Source organism: Alosa sapidissima, chromosome 7 (assembly GCF_018492685.1).
Source record: "Alosa sapidissima isolate fAloSap1 chromosome 7, fAloSap1.pri, whole genome shotgun sequence".
Lineage (NCBI taxonomy): Eukaryota > Metazoa > Chordata > Actinopteri > Clupeiformes > Clupeidae > Alosa > Alosa sapidissima.
Window position 1 is genome coordinate 39,061,223 of NC_055963.1, and position 23,839 is coordinate 39,085,061.

General features: G+C 41.2%; 1 protein-coding gene across 3 annotated transcripts in view; it reads left to right on the top strand.

Moving 5' to 3' along the window:
- The window catches only part of mib2 (MIB E3 ubiquitin protein ligase 2), a 257,636-nt gene that overhangs the window by 166,011 nt on the left and 67,786 nt on the right, over nt 1–23,839 (top strand). For all 3 annotated transcript variants that reach the window (XM_042098212.1, XM_042098210.1, XM_042098211.1), the window contains 3 exons: nt 4,633–4,759; nt 6,337–6,561; nt 8,556–8,734. In XM_042098212.1, the coding sequence (XP_041954146.1) occupies nt 4,633–4,759; nt 6,337–6,561; nt 8,556–8,734 (531 nt within the window). The remainder of the gene's footprint in view (nt 1–4,632; nt 4,760–6,336; nt 6,562–8,555; nt 8,735–23,839) is intronic.

The window sequence follows — 23,839 nt, forward strand, 5'->3', positions numbered from 1 at the left end:
ATCTAGTTCAGACCTTTTAGGTACCTACTGTCCAACTAATGCTGTTACAGGGGGGCTACAGCTGGCACATAACTGAAGCGTTCCGTTCACATCCTGTAAAACAATTTTAGAAAACTGCACTGGTCTATTTCTTTCGAACGTAGGCTATGTGTTGCGAACGGAATGCTCAAATGACATTTATTTTTCTTTATTGCATTTTGCATTTCACATTAACTAATAAGTCAGCATTGTCTTTGGTTTGTAGCCTAATCCCTGAAATAGGTGAAAGTATGATTGTGAAGCATGTTTTTCCAAATTGCGGCGTCCACTGTAAGGATGACTAATAATTTGATGGCATTTCACTGCGCTAGGCCACAGATTTGCCTGCAAACCATTTATTAGGCTGTCTTAATCTTCACGGCGGAACAAGACCCCTTCGCTGCGCGTCGGGGTCCGGTTCGCCCTGTCGGGACTTATTTTCCCAATAATGACCGGCGTTCTATACATTATCCCTTACTTCACGTAAACAAATTATTGAAGACAGTTCCATTACACAAAGGCAAAGACAACTCTTCATATTCTTGTCCATTTTCCAAATCACAGTGAGTGCAGCCTATGTCAAAGTGCCCTGGCTCAGTTTGTAATAGTAGTGAGAACCGGATAAATCCGCAATTTCCTCTAATCTCGTCTTTGTTGCCTTCATGATTTCCTTTAAATGTTTCTTATATTTATTTCTTTATCTGTCTCTTGGTGCCCTACACACAGTGCGTGATGCGTGTGGTGGTAACAGCAGCACTGATCACTATGCTCTGCCCGTTTGTGTCCACTATGTGTTTTGTTTTTTTCGTCACGGAAGTGAAAGCATCTCTGGGGTGACTGGTCCACGATCAGGAAATTAATTTGTTGACTCGAGACATGTCAAGTCATTACAAGTCAAAGAGGCAAAGTCCGAGTCAAGTCTCGAGTGAATAGTAGGCCTATTCAAGTCCAAGTCGAGTCGCAAGTCATGCCGAATTTTATCAAGTCGAGTCTGAAGTCATTAAAATCATGACTCGAGTCCACATGTCTGGAGATAATAGTATTAGAACGGTAGATTCTAACCCTACGGTTTGATTGCAGTAATGGGTAAGTGCTAATATGTTGGGAAAACCCAATGGAGTCCATCAGAGATTGGAATGAGACTGTGAGGCAATTATTTTTACTGTTCATATGTTAACACTTTGAATACTGCACTGTTTTTGGAAGCTTTGGCCCAGAGTGCCAGCAATCTAGATCATTGTTGACGATTTTTGTAGAGCCACAGCGTATTCTATGTTATAGCTATGGACACATACTATGGCTCATTTGAAAGGTGAGACTTTAAGCCAGTGGTCCCCAAACTTTTTCTTCCGAGGGCCAGCTCACTATGACTGACTCTAAGAGAGGACCAGAGACTCGGAGTATATCAGTAACCATAAATAGCTTAGTGCAATAAAAAGACTTTATTCCCAAAAGTATTAGCAGGGAGTCCCAGAAGTATATTTTGAACTCTGAACTCTGTGTCTTTGCATACACAGCTCAAGTTGTGAACAAGCAATATCCTACAAATAATTTAAAGTTCTCAAACTATGAGAGTTTAATGAAGTGCTGGCAAAAACATCTGAAATGACCACCATTCTAACTTTCACTCACCTGATGAGAACTTTGTGAACTCGGTATGAACATTTGAACGAGTGAATAAAAAATAGAAATAATTATCCCAGAAAGTCCCAGAAATATGACTTGAATAGAAGTTAGTTAGTTATTAACAATTAATTAAATATTTGGTAACGCTTTAGAATAACATGTGCTTATTAGGTATTAACAGTGCATTATAAGCAGTTAACAATTTATTACTAACAGTTAGTAAACTGTTGTTATCCTTTAATAACATTAACTAACTGTTAACATGCAGCTTGTAAGTTTTAATAAGCTGCCTTTTAAGTTACTTACAAGCATATTTGTTAACAGTAAGTGTTAACAAGCAGCTTGTTAATCCTTGTTAATGGTGTATAAGACAAAGAGGTGGATAACTAATACGCTTATAAGACCTTTCTTACCTATTTGTAGTAAATTTTGCAGCCCCCCAATCTAAAGCGAGGACCATGTAGCCTATAGCTCCACAAGCCCGACCTTCTATCTCTATATTTCTACTGGATCTATCTAGCTTGGTTTAGCTGTGAGAAATGCACCTTCAAAATTGCTGCAGTGAGCAGGAATCGAACCCCGGTCTCCTGCGTCATAGAGTGACAGTGCATTATAAGCAGTTAACAATTTATTACTAACAGTTAGTAAACTGTTGTTATCCTTTAATAACATTAACTAACTGTTAACATGCAGCTTGTAAGTTTTAATAAGCTGCCTTTTAAGTTACTTACAAGCATATTTGTTAACAGTAAGTGTTAACAAGCAGCTTGTTAATCCTTGTTTGAGAGTTTAATGAAGTGCTGGCAAAAACATCTGAAATGACCACCATTCTAACTTTCACTCACCTGATGAGAACGTTGTGAACTCGGTATGAACATTTGAACGAGTGTTAATTAATTGATACACTTTTAGAATACTTCTGCAGTCAGCATGGGCCTCTTGCATTGTTTGCAGGTAGGCCTACTATACATTTCATTCTGTTTTCGATGGCAAAAGCGAAACAGCGCCAAAACAACCAGCAGTGGACAAAAAGAGTATTACATGTGTACTGTTAAGACTCGCCATAGAGAATGAATGGGGGGAATTACGGAGGTTATAGTTTGACGATGTCTTACTCCCGTGTGGGCCAGATGCTATATACCACAGACATGTTTTGGGGGGCCACCCAAAATGAGGTGGCGGGCCGTAGTTTGGGGACCACTGCTTTAAGCTCTCAGTGGGTACAAACCGTTTATTTCTACATGCCTCTGTTCCTGAGAAATCCCAAGCTAAACAGTGGCTAGTTTTCATCAAAATCCCTGTTTTTTTTTCTAGAAATGGAGATAAAGAGTCTTTTATGAAACACGCGCTGTTTGAGCCTGTCTCTCTTCTGACACTTATATTTCTGGGTCAAAGGACTTGTGTAAGATAAATATAGTTTTTCTGTTCACAAAACCACCTTTCTACTGCTGTCGGGCTCCATAATTCCTCCCCCTCTTGGTCGGTAACGTCTGTATCGCCATCACCGACATATTCGGCACTATGGCAAGGACGTGTCCTCTTGCAAGCGTGAATCGGCCGATCACCCACTCCGCTCGGCCCGGGCCGTGGTGGAGATGGAACTCCCTCCTCAGCACAGTGGTCAGTCACTCTTTCTAATGTTTTTGACCCTGATTGTGTGTTTTTTTTTTTTTTCAGTTTTTAATTTTCCCCTTCAGCACCTGAGAAGTGTTGCCTGTAAAGTTCCGGGAAATTGACCTGGCGAGACTGCCAGGAAGAGCTTGTTTCCCAGTCTGAGGGGTTGGATGGTGTTAAAAGCACTTGAGAAATCAAAGAACATGATTCTCTTAGCACTTTTCCCTTGTCTAGGTGAGAATGTGTCCTGTGTAGAAGATAAGTGATGGCATCGTCCATGCCCACTTTCTCCTGGTATGCAAACTGTAACGGGTCTAGTGTATGGCGTACCTGGGGTCTGAGCATACCTAAGACCAGTCGCTCCATTGTCTTCATCACATGTGACGTTAGAGCGACAGGTCTGTAGTCATTAAGCTCACTAGGGTGTGGCTTCTTAGGGAAGGGGGTGAGACATGATGTCTTCCACAGTGTTGGAACTTGTCCGAGGCGTAGACTCAAGTTGAAGATGTGCTTCAGTGGCTCCCCCAGTTCAGCAGCACAGGCCTTAAATAGCCTTGGACACTGTCAGGCCCCGCTGCCTTATTGGGGTGAAGTTTCTTTAGTTGAGCTCTTACTTGATCTGATGTGATGATGGGGGGTGTGAGGGGAGGGGAGGGGGAGGGGTGCATCTGGGATCTGTGTGTCTAATGGCTGTTGACTGAGGTCATTGTCACCTCATTGTTCGTGATCGCCATGTGGGGGAGGGGTACAATATCCAGTGATGGTGGGGGTACAATAGCCTGTGATGGTGGAGGTGAGAGTGTTGCACTGGTATTGAGGGGGTGAGGGCTGGGGGATGACCACCTCCCTGTTAAGGCTGCCAGAGTCGTGGTCACCTCAACAGGCATAGGCAAGGAGGCGTTGGGTCGTTGGGTGTCACCGGGATGCAGAGCTGGAGAGACTGGGAGGTGGGGGTAGGGCAGGCACACAAACAAGAGCAGTGTCTGAGTCAGCCCACTGGACAGACCACTGCCATTGGAGCTGGAGCAGGGCAGTCAAACCTGTTGTAGAAGTGGTTCAACTGGTTCGCCCTGTCCAGGTCCCCCTCCACAGAGCTGCTGCTCTTCTTTTTCTCATGTATATGTGATCCAGCAAAGAGTCCTTTGTGAAACTTTTAAAGTATTTAAAACATCACAAGATCATCACAATTTGTTTCACCTTTCATTGAAACTTTTCACTGCGATTGAAAAAGGTTCTGAGTTTAAATAGATGCTATACTACACTTTATAAAACTGTATATATTAATATGTTATCACTGAGCTGAACTTGGAATACTGTATGTTTGTGCTGTAAGGACAGTAAATAATGACTTGTTTGTTCTTTCTTGATTTACAGTGCAACAAAGACTATACTAGAAAGGGCACGTCAACTAGTTGATGTGAAGAAGGACGATGGCTTCTCAGCATTGCATTTGGCTGCCCTTAACAACCATTATGATGTTGCTAAGATTCTCATCAAAGAGGTGTGGCACACATTGACACTGAAATTACTATTACCTGAGATGCGTTCAAATTCGGCAAGCAATGGCGAATGTTTATGGCGAATATATTTTCTCTGAAGAGTTAAATTGCAAGGGTTTGGTGTAAACATTCTATTGTAATGTTAACCATTCATCCAGCTCGTGTCCAGCTCCACTGTATGTTTGTGGAGAACTACCTCCTCTAATTGTTTGCGAGTGTTTACAAACATTTACGGAGAACTCAAGAAACAGCAAACTGTTTACAAATGTTTACAAACGTTCGCCTATGTTTATGAATTTGAATACACCACTGTTTTCACAATATTCACACAGTACATTTGACCATAGAAAAATACAACCTTAATACCAAATAAGTTGGGACACTAGAATTCAATGATTTACAATTCATGTAAACCTGTTAGTAAATTGAAAATAGCGCAAAGATAGCACAATTGTTGAAGCAGTTACATTGTATTGTTTTTGGAAAATATATGTTCATTTTCAGTTTGATGCTAGCAACACTTTTGGGGAAAAAGTTGGGATGGGGCACTTGCATGATCTCTTCTTTCAACAACTGTCTTTACATTTTTTGGAACTGAGGAGACCAGTTGTAGAAGTTTTGAGGATGAAATGTGGTCCCATTCTCTCCTTATATAGGCAAGCTATATATTCAACTGCTTAACATTTTTTTTAGTTTTATGATGTGCCAAATGTGACAGGTCTGGTATGCCTCTTTAGCACCCAGAGCCTTCTACTATGGAGCCATAATGTTCTAATACACAGAGGTGGGTAATAACTCACTAGCCTGGTAATACCAGACTCACCACTTCGTTTCACATTGGGAAATGTTTCCAACTGTAGTATCGTAATAGGCATAGACTTTACTTTAAAGGAGAAGTTTGTGTGATATTGACCTAAAGTGTGTTGAAACATGATACCGAGTGTGAACTTGTGTCTCATAGCTCATCTATCAATCTAGCCAATGCTACCAACAGGTTTTCAATGGGGGTGCCTCGGGCATCGGCCTAGCCATGCAAATAAATCACTGTTTTACATCATTTACGAGGCTCAAAGTTGCAGTATTTTATGTGTACCACTTTTTAAAATATTTCTCTACTCTCAACAAAATCATATTTTTTTTACAAAAATGTAAAAAAAAAATTTACAAAAGTGTGCCTGTTGCAGAACCAGTGAGGAGAATGCATTATAAATGCATTTTGTCTGTTTTTTTCTTGTTGTTGTTTTTGCATGAGGTCCAGAGAGGTGGAGCCTGACCTAGCGGCTCCTTCTACTGGTTCTGCACAATGATTATTCCACCATTGATGTCCTATTTGACACACCCGGATCTTTTTTTAACTGGAAAAATGCATATTTTTGTTCTCAAGTGACTCTGAATGCAAAGCACTACCAATCTCGAAACTTTGCTGAAGTGTAGTCCATGCGGGAACCTATATGCTGAAACAAGTTTTGAGATGATAGTCTCATTCAAAAGCTACAACATCTTAAAGTTGGCCTACATAGCAGTTTTCAAACAGCAATTAAAAAAAAAAATTACAATGGCCACTACTCTCTATCTGTAGGGCCGCTGTGATATCAACATCTGTAACAACCGCCACCAGACACCACTACAGCTTGCAGTCACCCAAGGTCATGTTGAGCTAATACAACTGCTGGTGACAGAGGGGGCAAACGTGAACATGGAGGATGAAGATGGTGACACTTCCATGCACGTAGCTCTTAGCCGAGAGACATTGGCAAATGTCATGGTTGCCACAGATGGAGAGGGATCCTCCTTGTACAGCCTGGTGAGTTCTGTGGATAAATAAATGGGAAAATATTTGACAAGAAAACATCCATACCTCTGGACAGAGTGATCCGGTTTTGAAATTGCAGAACATTTTTACATGGTCTCCCAACTTTGGGCTAAAGTTCTAATGTAGTGGCACCCCAAAATAATAACTTCCTTTCCATATCAAAGGAATTGTTGGAAAGAAGATGTCATGGATATGTCCACACCGGCATGGGAGTCGAACGCTCTAACCACTGAGCTAAAAGCCCAGGCTTCCAACTCAGCGGTTAGAAGCGTTCTTAAAGGGGAACTATGCGGGTCTGGTTATTTCTTCGCTGTTTCTGGTTTTTCGCTGGATTTGGGCTTGCATTTTTCACAACACAGCTCCCCCTGCAGCTTCGGTAGCAAGTGACTGCTACGCTAAACCCCCACTAGCTAGCGAGCTAGCCATCAAGAAACCAAGCCAAACACATACAGGGCTCACAATAAAACGGTCGAGCAAACACATTGTTTAAGAGACTATCAAACCACATTACACCCAAGAGTAGGCTACTTACAATTTCAACAGCAACAAAGCCAAGTCGGCGTCCGTTTTGCAGTCTTCTTCGAAACTACAATCTGACTTTATTTTCGAGGCGCGATTGGATACTTCCACTGAGTCACATCCGGTTTTCTTCGGACCGGGAACAGAAAGTTGCATATTCGTTTTTTCCGCAGAGAAGCGATAGGGGGAGACGAAGCACCCACCAAACGACCCAGAAAGTGTTGTAGAACCATCAGAACAACTCTCAACCTGCATAATTAAGGTCATTTTTGCTATAATTGTTGCATAGTGCTTCTTTAAGGTTAGGGGTGTGAGGATTTACACGCACAACTAGCATGCTAGCTCAGTTCGCCTCTGTTACACTCACCTCCCTAAATCCTCACTCCCATGATCCAGTTCACGGCACCACTGTAACAAAGGTCGTAATTCATCCGCCGCTCACAGCCCTCGAACCCGCCACCTCAACACACACCGAACGCTCTAACCACTGAGTTAAAAGCCCAGGCTTCCAACTCAGCGGTTAGAAGCGTTCTTAAGGTTAGGGGTGCATGCTAGCTCAGTTCGCCTTTGTTACCTTTGTATACAGAGTGATTGCTGGGTCTGCACCCACTTACTTAAGTGCTCTCATAAAGACTTGTGTTACCCCTTGGCCACTGCACTCCTCCAAGGAACCCCCATGGCAATCCAGTCTTTTTTCATCTTTTTCATAATCGGATCATTCCATTGGTGGAATTATCTGCCAACAGGGCATGTTTCTTCATGTGATACTGGAATCTTTCGACAGATTCTAAATAAAATCAGGTCTTACAGCTACCATTGAAGTTCTAGTCAATTCCGGTCTGAGGTTGTCAGACTTAGCAACAGTAACTAAGGGGGGCGGGACGAAGGGTCAATTGCATATCATTGTTTTTATCATTTTTTCCCAAAAGACACCAAGACTTGATTGACTGGGTTGAAAGACGGTAAATCTAAATTAAATCACTAGGCCAAGTCTATACATTCATATCACCCATCTACTTAGCTGCTGAGCCAATCACAATAGTTCAAAACTCTGCGGTGTAGCTGTGGTCTTACTTAGCTGTAGTGCTTACGACGCATAGACTGAATAATATGACTTCAGGGTAGGCTACTGCACTTAACGTCACACGTTGTTAGTCCATGCTTATGTTGACCAACAACAGTGTGTTTGAGCCTCCTTCCCAAGTTTTCCCATGATTGTGGTTGTGTTTACTGAACCAGAATTTATTAAAGATTAAAAGATTAAGGGTCCATTCTAAGGGCCCAGCACTGACTTACATCGAATTACATGTATACACTAATTATTTTACAATACAAGTGGGATTACATTTATACAGAATGGCCAAATATTGTTACGTTTATTAAGATTCATTAGGGAAAGATTGTGTACATTTTGTTGATTTTGTACTGTGCAAATCATAACTTCATTGTGTTTGACTGTGGTAAAGCTAAGCAGATCTGGACTGATGGGTAACACAGACCTGAATCTGGGCACTGCCATTGCCTGCTTCTTGGCACAAGAGGGGGCTGACATTAATTATGCCAACCACAAGGGCAAGAGTCCATTCGACCTGCTCACCAATTCCACTCTTCAGCAACTCATCAAAAGCTTTTCTGAGAAACACAGGTATGTTTACATGTGTTATGTTGCTTCATAATCAAAGGATTCATGTCTGTCATAGAGTACAAATGCATGAAAATGTGTATGCTTTTCTGCTGGACGGGTGTGAAAAATGAATGAAAATCATGAAAACAAGAAAAGCATGTGCAGTCAGGCAACTGCAGACCCTCACACATGTCACAAAAACTACCAAAAGTAAAAACAACCAAAAGTAAAACCAAATGTCTGAAGTACATTGACAGGGACACACTAAATTGTCTAGGAAACGTCAAGAAAAATGCCTACTTGTACTACTTTTTCGCGTGTATGCACACTGGGCTTGTCAACCAGATAGCTGTATATGGCAGCCAATGAATCTCTGCCCATTTGCGAACATTGTCTTCCCATTCTGTTATCAGCTCAGGATCAGGTAGACAATCGCCATTAGCTAAAACAAATTTATTAAGATACGGTTTGTGGTTCTGTGGTGACAGTGACAGTGCATACCTTGACAGCTCAACATGCCGGTCTATTATTTGAGCCACATCTCTGAGCTTGTACAACACTAACATTCCTGAAAGCTATGGAGGACCAAAAATGACTGTAGTATAAATAGATAAATGCAGAAATAAATGATGAAATCTATAAATAAACAAATGGATCTATATAGTTTAGTCATGAAAACTTCAGGGCTCCAGACTAACTTTTTGCACTGGTTGCACTGGTGCGCATAACTTTTTTTTTTAGGTGCACCAACACAAAAGTTAGGTGCACCCAAATTTTCAACCACATCGCATTTAACACCGCAGCAGGTCCTTTTTCCTTATTTACTGTCCTATATACTGTAGGTTGTCCTATGACATGATTTACAATTCTACAAGAAAAGTAACTTAATGAAGTGTTGGTGCTTTTAAGTGCTTCACTGAGCTGAAATTTAAACTTAAAACATCTCAAGATGAATTAAATTAAAATAACAGAGTAAATGAACAGTGCACGTCTTTTAAGGGCTTCAAACTGCACATCTCATGGCTCAATGTCTTACATACTATCCTTCATGATCTTTAGGCCTTGGCTAAACCAGCTCGCCATGCTAGCATCTTCCATAGAAATGTATTTGAGCACAATTTAAAGAGATGTTCCAAGTAGCCTGGGGGATTTTTATGTGATTTTGCAATGATGATTGCAATAATCATTTGACAGCCCCACAATGCAATTTACTTTTTAATTTTAGTATTTTTAAATTTTCAATAAGAACATCACTATGGTTAATGCAGTAACGAAATGGTAGGCCTATTATTATAGGCTATTGCAATGACTTGCCATGCTCGATCTAAATGTGTCCATTCAATTCACTGTACACAATGACCACAGTTATACATGCAGGGAATATTCGGGCTTTAAATGTAGCAGCGATGTTCGGTTTGCGCCAAATACCGGATTAAATTGATTGATGCCATCAGAATGAGTTTACACAACTCGCGCGCAAAACGAATATTGCTGTTGAAAACCAGGTTACTCCCTGCATGTAGGCTAACTGCGGTCAATGAAGCACTCCTTTTCGGCGATATCTGTATCTCTGTCGTTCGGGAAGGCCTTATATGCATTGTTCGCAATTTTAAGATGTTTTTTTTTTCATCTGCAATGACTCCTATAAATTTGGCGCAAGTGGCATTCTTGTACGTCGGGTTTACGTTCAAACTATTTTTCTGGTGAATAATTATTTCGGACTGAACTTGGTGAAGGGAAGTTTCACTAGGCCTATCGTAGGCAACGATAAACTTGATCATCATCTCGGGCTCGTCTGATCGGTTTGCTGCTGCCAGCCGCCGAAAGGCAGTGGGGAGAGGGGACATTTATCTCGGCCTATGTGACCACACTGTAATGCAACTACATCCACTCTGTTTATCTGACGGGTCTCTGACCCCTCTCTCTCTCTCTCTCTCTCTCTCTCTCTCTCTCTCTCTCTCTCTCTCTCTCTCTCTCTCTACAACACTCTACAACACAAATCACACATCTGTGATTTGTTTAAACCAAAATTTGTTTTGTATTTGGGAAAAGCAAAAGGTATCAGCATAATGTTATATTTTTATTTTATTTATTTTTATTTTTTATTTATTTATTTATTTATTTATTTATTAATAAACAAAAACATCTCTGTCAGTTCCATGCCATTTTCAACAGCTATCAAAAACAAAGGTCATTTTTGGATAGATGGATTTTTTTGTGAATGTTTCTTCTTCTGCAGAAGATTTTAGTCATCTTTAGTTCATGTGATACTTTATTGTCAATGCACAAATTAAGTAACAGTAGTCTGAAACGAAATGCTGTTTTACATCTAACCAGTGGTGCAAATAACTGACATGTCCAAGTGGGCCTTGATGAAATGCGTCGCTAGACTGTTCATACACATTTTAACGGGCCATAGTTGAAGAGCTGTTGTCCGTTGTTGTTCGTGCAAATATAGGCTGATTCATGTTCCTTTGCATTGTGTAACTGAGGTCCATGGCTTGTCTGGCTTTCACCAGACCAAGCTCAATCTTTTAAGAAATCAAAAAATAAATAGCGGGCAGATCAGGCTGGGTTCACCCAGCCTAGTCCATAGGCGCCCGATATTGTTTAATTTTCCGATTGAGATATCCACGCTCTGGCTATTCTAAATGCAAAAATGCATCAGGGAGTTATGACAAAACTGTAACTAACAAACTAGATCCTAATAGAAAGCTGTTAGCTTCCCTAAGCTACGAGGTAGGCCTATATACAACATAAATTGTCAATAGGCTATGCTGGCGACACAAATAATATCTCCTTTGGAAACCAATGGCTTACGCCTTACAGTATCAAGCGGACTTAAACTGCCATATCGTGCAAAAAGTTGTAATAAAATTCATGCAGCTCCATGAGTCAAGGAAAGCGCGAATGAAGTAGCCACTTCTAAATGGGACCCACTACAGTAGCTTAAGGTGTGTTGCTAAAGCAGCCATAATGAAATGAAGGTGTCATTGTTTGGATACTTCACACACGTGCTTTTTAATCTCACAGACTACAACTACCAAGCTGGAATCAAAGCACATTGATTCCCCTCTCACACCCTGCACGCACTTCAAACAAATAAACAGGCGTCTCAGTCTCACGCATGTATAGGCAAAACTGTACCAGACCGGTGTAACGTTGGTAAATCTTCCATTTAGGGGTCGACCAATTATCGGCCTGGCCGATTATTAGGGCCGATATTTAGCATTTTTATAATAATTTGTATCGGTCATTTTTTCCACCGATAAGCCGATATTGAAATGGATAAAGAAATATAGCCGCAAGCGGCAATGGCGGTCCCGAGCACCTGCGGGCCTCAACCCATGACATGTCGGAATCCAACAAAGCACCGACGTGGTGCGATTGTGAAATGTACATATTTGATGCGTGTGCTATTTGTTTTTGCATTTGATTTTCTGCGACATGTACTTGCTTGGCCAGGTGGGGGCGCAATGCAAGGCAGGCCCATTGGGTGTCATCATAATATATATTAACCTGAGAAATTTCAGACCATTCATTTTAAGCAAAGAACATTTCTGATACACTTTTTGGTTGGCCAGATGGTGGCGCTATGTTAGGCATGGAAATTACACATGTGAATATCATCACAATAATGATATCCAAATTTTTTGTAAACGTTCAGATCAATCAGTTAAGGCATTGTCCATTTTCTGGCACATTTCCTGCTTGACCAGGTGGTGCCAGGCAGGCCCATTGGGTGTCTGGATATCACCATAATTATAATATCTATTAACATGAGAAGTTTCAGACCATTTATGCAAAGCATAGAGCATTTCTGGCACATTTCCTGCTTGGCCAGATGGTGGCGCTATGCTAGGCCTGTGAATTACGAATGTGAATATCATCACAATAATGATGTCTGATATTTTATAAAGTTTCAGATCAATCACTTAAGGCATTGTCCATTTCTGGCACATTTCCTGCTTGGCCAGGTGGTGGTGCTATGTCAGGCAGGTTCTTGGCCACAAACTCAAAACGTGTCTCTCTGAAGCCCTGTTCTAGAATCTTTGCTCTGAAGGCTGTGTTGCTAAGGCAACATCAAATAAACGAAATGATAGTCTTTGAGTATTAAATGTGTACGTGTGATTCCGAATGGATGTGTGTGGTTTGCAATTAGAATAAACAAGAAATAACATTTCCAATAATTTCCCATGATAAATTACATAATATTTGCACCTTCCTTACTTGTGAATCTCACACCGTATTTCAAGTAGGCTACACTAGTGAAATGTAATACAACGTTGCCACCTAGCGTTCAGATAACGTGACATTGCTTGTTTATTCTTTCATCAACTCCATGCTTTTAGGAAAACAACCTTTTTATCATAGTACCCTCTTCAATGAGCGATTACCAGCTCGTTTTTGTAACAGAGATAACTGTTTATTATCCCTAGGTTTACAGAAACACCTATTCATATTAATACAAGGATACAAGGATACAAGGAAGTTTATTGTCACATGCATATAGTTACTGGAAGTAAGAAATGCAGTGAAATTATGTCTGGTGTCAGCCTATTTGTGCATTAAGGGGGGGGGGGGGGTAAAAAGTGCAGTAGAAGAGGGGTTTAGTAGATTAAGTGGCAAGGGCTGCATAAAAAAGGTGGGGGAGGATTGGGATTGGGTGGGGGGCACCAACAAGGAGCAACGTAACCTATGGAGTGCTGCCGACCACTGTTCATTACGGCCCAGAATGCCTTGCATGTCTTTACAACAAAACAACACAGTAAAACCTAAATGCCCGTAAACATATGCATTTGCATACTTGTAACATTTTTCATAATACTCTCCCATCCTGATATTTAACAATAATGAAAAATTTAATTTGAATACCGTCAATGTGAAAACAACTCTATTATGTAAGCTATATATAGCTACTGTTCTCCTTGCTGTTTCAGTTCGTAAGTCCATACTATCCCATGGCAGAGCAAGGATTTCATGATTGGGCAAGGTTGCCCGGAGACATTGTGGCTGCCCAGAGACATTGAGGCATACTTGGAAGGCATTGTGATAGAAGGTGAATGGTGCAAAGGTGAATGATGAGAGTTACCAAATACCTGTGGGTGGTTTGCCAAATGATGGAAACTTTTGGAATATTTCTTTTTTTTTTTAGCTTATGCACCCTCACATTGGAGTCCCCAGTTCATATACAAAATTTGGTATCGATATGTGACAGTGTTCCTGAGATATGGACGACTTCCTGTTTCGGAGCTTCGCCGCCGATTTTGTTTGGCTGTGACGGGCAAACGCTTTCGAAAATCAAAAATCCTTCTGGTAACTTTTGTGAGGCTTGGTCCAAGGATAATGTACGTCAAGTTTCGTGGCGTTCGGATCAAATTTGTGACCTGTGAAAATTTAGTTTCGCTTTCTGTTCAATCCAATATGGCGGACGAACGGCACTCCCACCTGACGTCATCTTCGCGACCAACTTACACCGGTACTGACCAGATGTTTTAAAGTTGGAACGGTGTCTCTGTCTCAAAGTGCCTAGGCGCTAGAGCTGACAAAAAATTAGGGAGATGGGAAAAATAATAATAATAATAAAACTTAAGAAGAACAATAAGTGTGCTTGCAAGCACACTTAATAATAATACTCGATAATAATAATAATAACAATCCTTACAAAAACAATAGGGCCTTGCGCCCTTCGGTGCTCGGGCCCTAATAATAATAATCCTTTCAAAAACAATAGTGCCTTGCGCCCTTCGGTGCTCGGGCCCTAATGAAACGCGCTACTTTGTCTGTAAAGTGTCTCTCACTCCCTGAATTTGCTACTCTGTGGTCAAGAGCATTGTCCCGCCCACTACACCGTCTGATTTGTTAGTTAGCACGAATGCAGCCAATCAGGATCGAAGACTGAACACAGACAAAGTTTAGGATTCTCACTGAGGCAGACTGGGCTTCAGCTGTAGCCTACGGAGCTATTTTTCAAAGGTAAGGAAGGTAGCCTACTTTGCTGAAGTTGCAGTGAATCACAATCATCTACACTGAAGTTACAAAAACACCACTTTGTAAGCTATTGTCTCTTTGATCCGGATCAATAAGTAAAGCACCCACTTCCTTCATTTAGCGAATTCCCGATTGATGCACGTTACTGATTCTGTTTACTAGTTATCCCACAAACTTGGGTGCTGCGCGTCTGGAGTTCTCTGCCTCCGTCTCGTTCGTTAATTGTGAATAACGGGACACCTCGGCGGACATAGTACAGACAAGTCCTAAATTATGCGATAGCGAACGTCAAAAAGTCTAATTGCTCCTTTTTGAAACGGACTGTCAGAAAAGACTACATGCACCCAGGGCCAACCGTAATTTAATCCGACCTGAACAAAATCGCGTCCTGAGCTGGCTATTAACGTTTCTTTCTAGCTTATAGCCTACACATGGACACAAATTGCATGCTTAAATAGCCTAAGAACTATTTTAAAACTGTTTTGTTAAACTATTCAACCGTAACACTTGCCATCACGCATGCACCTCTTCCTCTCCCTCTCCCTCTCCCTCTCGTGCACTCACACACACGATGGCAAAGCATCCTCTTTGTGACAGGTCCCTTAACAAGCACATAGCTCATTGTGCAGGCCTACTCTATGAAAATAATTGCTATCACTCAGCTCTTGGATTAACATGATACACAGGATTTACACTTGCAAAGTGATGCAAGTTGATAGACAATTGTGTATCAAAAGAAGAAAGAAAAGTTTGCATAATTAAATGATTTTGAATTAAACTTTTGCAGCATATAGCCTTTACTATCTACCCCCCTTTTTGACAACTGACATATCGGTTTTACATATCGGTTATCGGCCTCCTGTTTTGGTAATAATTGATATCGGTATCGGCCCTGAAAAAACCATATCGGTCGATCCCTACTTCCATTGCACAGAATGATTTTTGTAGCACGTGCAACAAATGACAATTGAAAGATACAATTACAGTGCTGCTATCAATTTGCTTGGTATAACCGCATTTATAGTTTTCTACAAATGCAATTAAATTGGCCTCCATCACTCAACCAACGCTAACGGTAACATTATTGTACCTAGGTCCTTATTGATATTATAAGATATTATAAGATTAACGTACCTGCAGTAAAAACCAAGCATGTCCAATAAACATTCTCAGATTTATTTCGGCTTCAAGAAGAAATGGGAATTACATTTCATGTGAACATCGTCCTATCCTTATTAGACGTTCTCTGCGGTAAACTACAGTCCTTGTAGGAAGCGTTCATTGTTTTTCCAACCCACTTTTAACTTCCAACAAAATTACGTCTCACTGCAACGATGCGCCATCTAGTGGACAAACGACTACTTATCGCCAATACTGGAAATGCAGCCATGATGATGATGATGAATATTTGGCTTTCTTTTAATCCTACTGAATTTGTAATTATGTATATGTCACATGAAGTGTGAGTTTTAAACACCAGCCTAAATTAATTAATTAATTCCCACTGTTGGAGAAATGGAAGAGCCAGAATAAAATCCCTTTTTACAAATTGTATTACTATTACAAAAACCAGATTAAAAATGCCCAGCAAAAGCATGTAATAAAAGAGAACACTAATTATTTCCCTCGTAATAATAAATACCCTCAATTATACAAATAACCCACGGAGCCACCACCAAAAGTTCAGTCAACTTTGTCCATAAAAAGCATGCAAGAGCCGCAGCAGTTTAAGGGCTAAAGGTTTCACGAGAGTCAATATAGTCCAGATCTGCAACACGCTATCCTATCTATTGTCTTTGAACCAGCGGGAGCGCGCAAACCAGGGAGAGAGAGTCCACCCAACGCCAACCCAGCCGCCTAGCTGAGCGTCAGACGAAGCTGGTCATTAGTAGGCAACCGCTCCCACAAGCCGACTTCAATTCCCCAGGAGGCGGTCCACTGGTGTGCGTTGAGCCAGCTCCGCAGCCGCGTGCGTCTCTGACAGGGGAGGCTTCCACTACGGCAGAAAACAACCCTTGATCAGTGGCATACCAAACTGACACACGCGCCAGCAATAGTGTTAAGGCAAGCAAGGGTTTGTACTCAACTTAGGATGGTGCGTTAATTCACTCTGCCAACCACTTCGGTCCAGAACTTTTCGATCTCCGGCCCACTGCCTCGGTTTCGTTGTCGTTGTTGGAGTCAATGCCTTCCACCCGCACCTTGCTGCCGTGCTGCCTCATCTGCCGGCGTTCCCCCCACCTCGCCGCACCTCCGCACCTATTTGTTAATTGTCAATCAGTTGTTGCAGCGCTGCGTCGCTCATTAGAGGGGAGAGTCAGCTGGCGATAATAATCAGCTGATGGTGGTAATCAGCTGGCTGCACGCAACTGTAGACCCACAACTTAAAAAGTTCAGTGTCCCATTAATTATAATAGTCACAGCAAACAATGCACAGCAAATCATGTAGAGAACACAGAAAACACAGCAAAGGAATATCCACTGCAAACAAAAACACACCATATAAATAAATGAAAACACAGCACACAATTGGGGTCGACGGTCACATAAAACACAGCTGAGGGGAGCTTGCTTTTGACAATGTATCGGCCGTTCTAATACCGATAGTATGTGCGTACCTGTGTGTGTGTGTGTGTGCATGTGTATATGTGTGCACCGCCATCTACAGGCCAATGAGTGTACAGTCACTAAATGTACACATAACCTAAGCGTGGGGGGGGGGGGGCGGGGGGTGGAGGGGCCCCCGGGGACAAACGAATTTTTTCCTTAAAAGTCTAGTGGGGCTACATACCCACCAAATTTCATGTGCACCGGTGTTTCTGTGTTCCGGGTATCGTTGACCAAAAATTCAGGAAGTAGATGATGGGGGGGGGGGGGGGGGGGGCTTCGCTAGCGGCGGTCATAAATACCCATTTGATGTTAGGAAGGTGGTTAGTTGAGCCTAAATGGGCCTGTAATTGTTTAGCGTGGAGGCATCCAGGTTATTCTTCTAGAGAATAAAGCTTCTGGCTTTACAACAGCTGTTTTCAATGACTTAGGAAAAGTGCCAGACAGCAGTGATACATTCACAATGTGAAGGACATCTGCCGCTATAAGGTGAAAAACAGTTTTGAAGAAATTGGTAGTCAGAGTGTTTAAGCCACATGTGGAAGAGCTGAGATTCTGTTCCGTTTTTTCAAATGTTTCATAGTCAATCAAGCTGAACTCTGACATCAAGTTAAGTTTCCTTCTATTTGTAAGTTCCGGATGTTGAATTAGTAATTGAGCAGATATGTTGAGTCTGATTTTGTCAATTTTACCTTTGAAAAAAGATGAGAAACAGCTGAGAGAAGTTCCTGCGCTTGTGAAGGGGGATTTGTTAACTTCTCAACAGTTGAAAATAGATAACGAGTGTTATTTGAACTTCTGCTGATGATGTTAGAAAAGAAAGACTGTCTATATCTATATATGTGCGGGGCACATATATAGATATAGATTTTATAGTGGATCTGGAGTTTGTATTTACGCCATTTTCTTTCGGTCTTCCTACACTCTCTTTTTAGGAGTTTAAACACTGGATTTTGCTTCCATGGTGCTTTCTGTTTGTCCTTAACTTTCTTAAATTGTAATGGAGCAATGCCATCCATAATGTTTACCATTTTTGCATAAAAGTGATCCAATAAGTCTTCTACCGAGTCTGACAGTTGTTCGCTATTTTTTTCCTGCAATAGACGACATTGGTTAGCTTTACTGCAAACTGCTTTTCACTCTCCTTAGAGAACTTTTACAATGTCAATGTCAAAACATCATGTTAAATAGAGATGATAGGCCTACTCTTAGTTATCTCCTTTGCAGCAGATCTAACTTAAACGTTATGCTACTCCATTTAATTGGGAACGTGTCTGCGCTCACAAGAGGGAGAGAGAGCGGCAGGTTCCAGCTGGCTAATTGTTACAGTGCATCAAAATGCTGTACTGTTCTTCATAGGCTTTTTCTTCTTTTTCTTCTTCTTCTTCTAACGCAGTTAATGCAGCTTCAACCGTTTAACGTAGAAACTTCATTCAAACTACGTTCCGTAGGTCTTAGGACATGTGGGCTTTGTATTTTTCATCTTTGTAACTTGCCTAGCCTTTCATCCCCCCAACACACACACCAAGACCCCTGGTAGTTGGGTTACCCCCTTGAGCCGTGGATCTGCCCAAGGTTTCTTCCTTAGTAAGGGAGTTTTTCCTTGGCCCTGTTGCTCTTGGGTGCTCCTTGTTGGTGCCCCCCCCCCCCCCCCCCCCCCGATCCCTATCCTCCCCCACCTTTCTTATGCCCTTGCCACTTAATCTACTAAACCCCTCTTCTACTGCACTCCCCCCCCCCCCCCCCCCCCCATAAATGCACAAATAGGCTGACACCAGATATATTTTCACTGCATTTCTTACATCCAGTAACTATATGCACGTGACGATAAACTTCCTTGTATCCTTGTATCCTTGTAACTTTTATACTTTTTAAACTATTAATTAAAAACTATTCAAATTTAAAAAATATTTTAAATATTTTTTTACAGGTTTAAATATTTTAACCTAGCAACCACCACAACTAACCTAGCAACAGCCTAGCAACCATGTCAGCATAGCAACCACCACAACTACCCTAGCAACAGCCTAGCAACCACCTCAAGTACCCTAGCAACAGCCTAGCAACCATGTCAAATACCCTAACAACAGCCTAGCAACCACTTCCACTGTTACAACCTACCAACCAACATAGCAACCAATGAGTTTAACCTAGCAACCAGCATAGCAACCACCACAACTAACCTAGCAACAGCCTAGCAACCACTTCAAGTACCCTACCAACAGCCTAGCAACCATTGCAAATACCCTAGCAACAGCCTAGCAACCACTTCCACAGTTACAACCTAGCAACCAATGAGTTTAACCTAGCAACCAGCATAGCAACCACCACACCTAACCTAGCAACAGCCTAGCAACCACCTCAAGTACCCTAGCAACATCTTAGCAACCATGTCAAATACCCTAGCAACAGCCTAGCAACCACTTCCACAGTTACAACCTAGCAACCAACATAGCAACCAATGAGTTTAACCTAGCATTCAGCATAGCAATCACCACAACTAACCTAGCAACAGCCTTGCAACCACCTCAAGTACCCTAGCAACAGCCTAGCAACCATGTAAAATACCCTAGCAACAGCATAGCAACCACCACAATGTCAACCTAGCAACCACCATAGCAACCAACAGGATTACCCAAGCAACCAGCATAACAACAATTTAATTTGGCATAACAACCAACATATGTACCCTAGCAACATTATTGCAACTATATCTGCCTTATCTGTTTTTACTCTGTATGATATTTTACATCATATTTTTTGCATTTTCATGCACTGTATGTTTCATGCATGCAACCCAATGTGGCTCTTGAGCCAAAACGTTTGCCCACCTCTGTGTTAATGTCATCAGAGGCTCGGCTCAAGGTTGGCAGAAAAAATGTTGGGTGCAGGAGAGTGAGGTGATAGTTTTCGGTTAAGATCTCTGCCCCAGTCCAACTCAGCTCTGTGCTATTTGGTCTGAAATATTCCCTGTGATTTCAGAAAAGGTTAACATTTTCAATAAAATGTATCCTAACTGAAAAGCATGTTATTGCGAGCCAGTGTTTAAACTGAATACATTACATTACATTACATTTGGCTGACGCATTTTTAGCCAAAGCGACTAACAACATGGTAAACAGTTTAAGTTTTAGAGCAATTCTCAACAATTTTAGGACAATTTAAAAAAACATTAGAGTACAGTAAGAATAAGTGCATCAGTGAGTGCGAAACATGAAATGAATAGTCTGGTAAATACAAAGCTTCCCTCTGCTGGGAGTGGGCCACTGATGAAAATTTGTATTCCAAGCTGATATAGGGCCTAGAAATGTTCCTTGAAATCTTATTGGACATACAGCTGTTCTTTGTAAATGTTATTTGCTCCAACATGCACAACGATGCGTTTGATAGTTGCATATTTTGACAACTGTTCTGCAAGTTTGATTTTTTGTTAATTTGGGAAACAACATAAAATCATCCTTTCCCCATTTAAAAGTCTCACAGCAGAGTCGCCTACAACGAGGGTTGTGGGATGAACAGGTTTCAAGTGCTGCTTCTTGTCTGTGCCCATCTTTCTATTGTTGTGGTTTGATCGCTGCCTGCTTTGGGTCTGTTCCCTGGGAAATTCCTCTCTTACTTCCCAGAGGCATTCACATCTGTTCCATAGTTTTAGGGGCTGTGGGTTTCCCTTAGGACCACAAGCTCTGTAGTTTGCTGATCTGTCTGTATTTCTGATACGAGGCCTGTAGTTAACATCTGAGTTTACTGGTGTTGAGGTAATTGCAGTTCTTGTATTACATGTTTTGTTTTTTGATCTGGCACCTTGACTGTGCCAAGGCTCTGTACTCACATTTCCCTTTGTGAGGTCAATGCATTCATCTGCTCTGTTAGCAGTGATATTCGACTGCTGGGTTACATTCTCTGCATTTCCAGTTGTTGCTGTACTCACTTCATGAGATGTCTCTCTTAGTTCATCTGTCTTTGATGGAAGGGCATCAATCTTTGACTCCAAAGTAGAAATCTTCTGTTCTAGCTCAGTACATTTTCTACATGATCTCCTGGGTCTCGGGCCGGAGGAGGAGCGCATTTTATTTTAATCTAACTTCAAGGTGATTTGCCATTCAGTTTTTGCCCATTGGCTTGGCTGGCTCATGTAATGTAAAAACTATCCACTAAAGTTCTCTGTCTTTGCTAATCTAGCTTGTAAATGAAATAAAAGAATAAAAAAGGATGGAAATTGCTAGGGATAGGTCATGCATGAGCAGTGTGAAATGCATCCTACTCGCTTAGTAGGAGTAGGAAGAGGAAGCAGTGTTGGCTTAGCCTACTCAGTAATAATAGGCTAGTAGTGTAAGGGATTACAATTTCCAAAACTATTTTTTAGTAGCCATAGGTGTGTAGATTTGAACAAAATCTGGTTTGGTTCTTAACGGGAGCATTTACCGCCTGAAATATCCGATTTTGTTTACCACGCTCGGAGTTATAGTGCTGGCCTGATGGGTCGCCTATTTACACCATTTCAACGGCACATTAACGGTTAGACCAAGAATTCTCGTCATGAAACTAAAATACCAGTGGAGCTCCAAGCGGTTGTGTACACGCAGATTACAACACTGTTTACAGCTCTTCGAGTCACGGTAAACTGTCATTTTTAGTACATAGCTAATTTAGATACACCTATGTTGTGGGTGGTTGCATTTCTTTAGGAGTTCACCGTCTTGGTTTGTATAGAAATGGATATTAAGTGACATATACACGCAAGACGGCGGAAATACGGGACCGACGGTAATAGGTTGAGTTCCTATATAGGCTAGTTAAGGTAACACACTAGCATGGTGCTCTTGAACAGTCCAAACAGGCAAGCTTATTTTACAGCCTATTTTAGTTAATTAATATTTCACTGGGTGATATTGCCATGGATTTATGATTGTTCTTCTGTTAGAAACTCTAGAACTTCGGATGAGAGCATGAAGGATCACGGAGCATGAATTCATTTGTGTATGAATAAATAAACTTTTTTCAAAGTGGTGAAATCACAATAGTGGTCTTGACAGTGTTTGCATCAACGAACCTTTGACCAATGAGAAGGTATGGAGGAGCTAGGTTTTGGAGAGCTTTGTAGGTGAGGAGAAGTCATTTAAAGGTGATCCTATGTTTGACCATGAACCAGTGGATGTTGTGGAGGACAGGGGTGATGTGGTTGTGATGGCGGGTGCAGGTGAGAAGGCGCCAGTGGGCAGCTGACTTCTGGATGTATTGAAGCTTTGATTGGTAGTTTTGTTTAATACTCCATAGAGAATGCAGAACAAACAAATTAACAAATAATAAAAAAGTCAGTGCACCACATGATGTTTTTATACTGACCAACCCGGTGGATTTGCTGGCAGTCTGAAGAGCACTGGAAGCACAGATCTGAAGTCAGAGCAATCTTTCTGAGCAGGTGCTCTCAGCTCAGCAGCAGTGCAGTGGTCATGGCAGCGTCAGATCTCTCACTCACAGAGTAGGCTCACAGTAACCCTGAGCGATCTCTCCAACCAGACATTGGAAGTGCAGCTTACACGTTATTCATGGATCGATGGAAGATGAATCTCAATAGAGCTAGCAAATATGGCTCTAGCCAATCTCTTCAGTCCAATGGAGTAATGTACAGGTACATGTTCTGAGATTGTTCTCAGCCAACCAATAGGCAGATTGAACAATCAAATATAATGTTTATACACTATGAATAAGTCAATGAACAAGTATAAGCATAAACAAAACATTACATAAAATAACTAAAATTACAACAAATCAAACAAAAACATGAAGCTGAACAGAGCGGAGTGATTCGCCTGTGTTTTGTCTGAATTTCTGCATACCGTAAAATGTCAAATAATATCCGAGTCCCAATACAAATAGATTAGATTAGATTAGATTCAACTTTATTGTCATTGTGCAGAGTACAAGTGCAGAGTCAACAAAATGCAGTTTGTTTCTAACCAGAAGTGTAAAAAAGCAGGAAAAAGTGCAATGTGATATACAAAGTAGGTGGTGCATAGACAGGACAAAAGATATAGTGCAGTGTAGACAGTAGTATACTGTTGTTTTCAGAAGGTGGTATAGAGTCATATAAATTAAATATAAGTATTTGCAGTGTATAGCAGTAACCTTATAAGAGAAGAATAAATATGGCTATGTAATATTGAGCAATGCATGAACAACATGTACAGATATGTGCAATGTAGTAGCAGTACCATTATAGTAGTAGTAAGGACAATATAGATATATGCAGTGTATTAACAGAATATATTACAGTACCATTGTAGTGCAGAGACAGTAACATTATAATAGTATTAAGAATAAGTGTATGTGCAGGATGAAGAGCAGTAGAATATGGCTATATATATATGCAGTGTATTAACAGAATATATTACAGTACCATTGTAGTGCAGACAGTAACATTATAATAGTATTAAGAATAAGTGCAGGATGAAGAGCAGTAGAATATGGCTATATATATAGACATTATGGATGGGATAGGGTAGTGCAGTTGTTGGGGGGGGGGGGGCT